We start from the raw sequence: 5,249 nt of genomic DNA on the forward strand, positions 1-5,249 counted from the left end.
AATCTGGTAGGAGCTGCAGGGGGGCGGGGGGTGGGCAGGGAAAAAAGGGAGCGAGCCCTGGGACGAGGGTCCTGCTTAATTCAAATTCTCCTCTTCACCAATAAATTCAAAATAGTTGACCCCTTAGATAGCTCAAGTATGAAATAAATTTATGCATGAAGTAATCTTTATCTTCGAAGTCATTATCATAAATATTTATTGAATAACTTCTATATACTAGCCCCATATCTCCTTCACTGCTTTTAAGAAAGTGAGAAATCCCTTTGGGAGACTAGAGAGTTGATAGAAATGTGACACAAATTTTTCACTAGGTAGATGTTAAGATACTACATTTTAAAAATAGTATTCGTTTCACATGTTATGATAAAAATAAATTTATTTAGGTAAAAAATATCATCTTTTCTTGCTTGACAAGGATAAATCACCATCATAGTGGAGGCCGTTTGTTAAAATGGGTCACCTCTGCTACGTGCGTACAATCAACAATTAGCACAAGTAACAAAACAAGGTGTTTTCTATTTATCCCACTGACTATGTCAAGGGTCATCTCGCCTCATAGCATGCTGAAGAAAAACCACAGGAAAGTAGGCCAAGAAATATCCACTGCAAGAGGTCTTCTTGTTGATTTAAATGTCATCTTTAAATGGCTTAAGAGTTCTCCAGCTTGAGTCTCGAATTGGTATTGCAACCAACTTCATCTCTGTGCAGACCATAAATTAACAAATGCCTTCTAATCCAAGAATCATTTTTTAAACAAACCCTTATTTGATGATAAACGCACATCTTTAAATGTGTGGCTTTGAACACCATTGTTTTGCACACTCTGAAATGTGATTGTTTTCCATCCCGACACTGTCAGATCATAAATTAAAAGGCTAATAGAGAATTTCGTTATCACTGCTCTATTGCACTAATGCCCAGTAGTTGACTGTGGTCTATGTGTCATCAAGTTTATAAAAAGGAACTTTGGAACTTCAGTCAGCCAGCTGACAGTCAGTGCTCTTTCCCACTCCACATTAAACATCAGTATTTTGGACATGCTGGTCCAAGTCATTTGGGGTTCCTCTACAATGTTGCTGGATAAGGAGTCCTGATCCTTGATTATCTTTAGCAGAGGACTTTAGTTAGTAAGTATCAAGTGGTCATCACTTCCTCTCCTGCAACAGAAAGGGGGAGGGGAAAAGAGAAAAGAATGACTCAAAAATCTTTGAGCAGGAACAGGAATACTCTATATTCTAAGCATATGTGGGTTATCAACATGCTAAGCGCAACATGTAAAAAGAAGAAAAATTAAGAATAGCATTTTACATTATTTTTGGTTTGGGTACATGCTTTTGGCAACTTTGAGGAGCTGTCCACCTCTTGAGACCCTCCATCTGCCTTCACTGACAAAGCCTTCTCAGTGACTAGAAGAGCAGATTTTTCCTCCTTAGCTGCAGTACAGAAGGGAAAAGATAAACTCTGCATCTGTTCAATCAAACGTATCTCTCTGAAGCGCCACACCACACTAGAACTGGAAGAGGTGTCAGAGGTCCTCTGTTCCACCCTGATGACAGTAGAGGAGCCAAGAGGTTTAGCAGAGGACCTGGGACGCATTTCAGTAACTAGCAGGGTCCGGAATGAAAACCCATGTGTTCTGATGGCCCGATTAGAGGCTTGGTCAACAGTTCACGGTGCTGGTGTTTGTTGAACTGCTTGGTTGAAAAACAGTGAACCTGTCTGCACTCTGCAGGTGGCAGAGCTATGGAAATTGGGGCTGTCTGTCATGGGCACTGGAGAGGGGCCGCAGACACCAGTATTTGCAATGCCCTTACTACTTCCCCAGGTTCCATCAGTGAGATCTTTCCCAATAATTATTCTCCATTCATAGTCTTCCTCAATTTTATTCTATTCTTTGGCCCCTAGCCTTTAAACACATCCGGGTGTACTTAATTTTTCATGGCCTCAAAGCCATCAATCACTTCTCAAGGCTCCAGTGCAATCTATTTCCTTCATCGGACCCAAAGATCTTCGCTTAATCTCTGCAGGGGCCATCAAACCATCCTCTGGATCTAGGCTTCGATCTGATTATTCAGCTAAAACTATTCCAACTGACTTTACTCAGGACCACCTTTGGTAACAGCCATGTCTGTTTTTATTATTGATATTTTCTTTTTTCAAAACTTTCAACATCCTACTTTTTCTGTTGATTGCCTTTGGTGGACTCTGCTCTTCCGTTTAATTATTTCGTTAAAGGTGCGTATGACCCTTCTTTGTACCAGGTATCTAGGGCAAACTGTCTGCTGATATTGCTCCCTATCACTCAGACCCAATCTTATCAATTAATCTTCGAATCTACCCCTTAAATCTTTTACTTATTTCATATGCCTGCACAAGAAAACATTCAACAAGCTCCCTAGGGCTTTTTGCAGTACTAATCAAAACTCAAACAAGAAAAACCTACCAGTTACTTTCCAGAATTCACAACTATATTCTAAGATGGCTTTTTTCTTCACAGTTAACTACATATTAGAAAAGCAAGTTTGAGAGACTTTCCTAATACAAGGTGCCTCTTTAGGAAGCAGCTGCCTATTAAGAAAATTAATTTCCTTTTATCTCAGCTTCCATGGCAACAATTTAATGCCTTGAGAGGATAAAATGTGATTTTAAAAACTTAACTCTTCTCAGAAGACCTCATTTCATATTTACCAGACATTCTTTGGAAATGCTTCATTCATATCATTTTAAATCCCAAGGTGCGGTATGAATTGATTAACAGGAAATACATCCTGTGGTTTTAAGCAGCAATTATGTCCCCGCATCTTCCTTCAGAAATCTGGTTTAGAGACTCCTTCGCAAAAACACGTGGGTAGGGAATACTGTGAGTTAACAACATCCACCCCCGACTAGAGATGAAGACGGACATGGGTACAATTAAGAAAACCATCCTCCTCTGATCTCCATTCTAGTCCCCAAACCACCATGCGAAACCTTTGCCACTGAGGTCTGGACTGTTTTCTCAGGTGTCCTGATGGACAGCAAGCAAAGCACGGTTTACCGATGAAGAGCTACCAACGTGCGTTTCCAACCAAAAGACACGTATGGCCTCCTCTCTAGCAGGTTTCCTGCTCTGCTAAATAAGTGGTCATTGGTACCATACACTGTGAAAAAGAAAGACACCTTTGCCATTCCGAGAGCTCTACCTGTAAAAATAAGAGCGTTGACTTCTTCCTTTGGCCACTTAAATAGTTCACCTCTCTTGACTTTAGGGACATACTTCATGCCTTCTCATAACGGTCTCATAATATGCCCAGGAGAGTTCAACCATGCCATGACGCTTTCTACCGTTTTATAAGAATTCGTTTCTCAAGGCAATTCCAGTGGGAGGACAGCAATGAAAGATGAATTCTCTCCCACGATAAGCTGATTTCTGTGTATAGTGTTCGCCTTGGAAGGGCTGTTTGTTAAGACAGCAAGGTGGCTCGTCTCAGGAGCACAGGGGCCTGATTACACACCATACTGACCTCCTCAGGCAGCAGACGCAGGACAGGAAGTCTGAGGACGCTCTCTGATTCTCTTCTCTGCTGCTACACTCCTTCAGGAATTCTTGAAGATCCGTTTCAGGAAACCCATTCTGCTGATATTTCTTTAAAAAATACACAGTGTTGTTACCTTACTTACAGAGCATGAGAAATTGCTCCCTTTGTCAACAATCCAAATCCACCTTTGCTAAAATAATACTCCTACATTGCTAGCTCCGATCCAAGAACCAATATTAACAATGACGAATCAGTCCATTGGTCCCAGAAGACCAAGCCAGGGCTACTATGGAACAGAGAACAATCCGAGGGGAAATGCCAAAGAGAAAGCCAGGGTGAGGCAGGGGGGAGGGGCATGCTAACAAAAGCAATGAAGGAACTAGCCAAAAGTCTGAAGTCTCAATGCTTACGTGAGACCAGACAAGACCTCTCCTTCCCCTCTTTGCCAATGTGAAGTCTGTCTGGTAAGTTATCTCCTCTATTTTGATGGAAGACGGTCACTTCGTGGGCCAGAAAAAAACTATCTAGTATTTTCCTATGTTCCAATCTATACGGAGTTTGCAGGGGTTTTTTTTTTGGGGGGGGGGAAGGGGCAGGAAATATTGATAATTACTTACCTTAATGGTGTCATAAGAATCTGTAATAAGTGCAATGAAAAGGCTGAGAATCATATATGTAAAAAGACCGATGAAGGAATATAAATATAGGCAACTGAACAGCCACACCAAGACGCTCTTCTGCTGGATTTGAGCAAAGGTTGCAAACATATCATCACCGTTGACCAGAGAAAACAAACACTCGGAAACTGTATTCAGAGCTACAAACTGAAAAGGGGAAAGCAAAATTAGTTTTTGAGACATGTTATCCAGAAAAGCGGAGAAGTATTTAGTTAGCTTGTTCTGTTAAATCTGTTGTCATAATTATTATGAGCAGCATTCATTTCAGGATGGCTAGAATACAAGTAGGAAAACATTACTCAAAACTTCCTCCACACTCCCAAAGACAATCTCTTGACGTTTCCCTCAGTTTTTTATATATATGTAGTCATAGCATCTAACAATTTTAGAATCTGATTCTTTTCCTCCTGAACATTGTCTTACGTTACTCACATTTAGAGAGCATTTGTTAAATCTAATAGACCATTCCTTGGAAATGTCAATTTTAACTATTTCTCTGTCATTGGACATCCCAATAATGTTTGCTTTAATAAAGAACTACATAAGGAACATTTCTAAGCATAATGTTCTTTCCCGTCATTGGGTCTAAGCGAAGAACATTTCTGAGGCTACAATCTGCCAAACCGCTTTCTGATAGGACTGTAGCAACTGGGTTTCACCACCAACAAAGGTGGAGGTTCCCGAGAAGTAGTATAGGCTCAAGAAAATGTTGCTAAATGAGTGGTTTCCCTGTAGCCTTCCCAACCACATGTCTTAGTGATTTCAGCACGTTAAAAACTAAAGACTGTCAGAAACGGGAAAGTGGGAAAGTTTACCAGTGAGAGGAGAAAGGGAAGGATTTGCTCAGTGAATACAGGGGAAATACGGTGCTGAGCCTAAGGAGTGGCTGGAGAGGCATGTCTGTGCCTCGTTTGGTCCTCCACAGACTTCAAACTGATAGAGGCCATAACTGCAAGTTAGTAAAAAACATCTGCCAGAAGAGTGACATGTTCTGATCGGTTTCTAAAGGACAACCACAGCACGTGGAAGATCTCCTACACTGGGCGAAGCCAAG

The 5,249-nt window shown here is 41.1% G+C and overlaps 1 protein-coding gene across 1 annotated transcript in view; it reads right to left on the reverse strand.

Moving 5' to 3' along the window:
- Nucleotides 1-410: 410 nt before the first annotated feature.
- MCOLN2 (mucolipin 2) overlaps nucleotides 411-5,249 on the reverse strand; it is a 63,223-nt gene continuing 58,384 nt past the window's right edge. Inside the window, exons 12-14 of the mRNA XM_011355572.2 lie at nucleotides 4,136-4,342; nucleotides 3,504-3,625; nucleotides 411-1,157 (exon numbers count right to left, since the gene is read on the reverse strand). Of these exons, the coding sequence (XP_011353874.1) occupies nucleotides 1,121-1,157; nucleotides 3,504-3,625; nucleotides 4,136-4,342 (366 nt within the window). The 3' untranslated portion in view covers nucleotides 411-1,120. The remainder of the gene's footprint in view (nucleotides 1,158-3,503; nucleotides 3,626-4,135; nucleotides 4,343-5,249) is intronic.

Source organism: Pteropus vampyrus, unplaced genomic scaffold, assembly GCF_000151845.1.
Source record: "Pteropus vampyrus isolate Shadow unplaced genomic scaffold, Pvam_2.0 Scaffold22, whole genome shotgun sequence".
Lineage (NCBI taxonomy): Eukaryota > Metazoa > Chordata > Mammalia > Chiroptera > Pteropodidae > Pteropus > Pteropus vampyrus.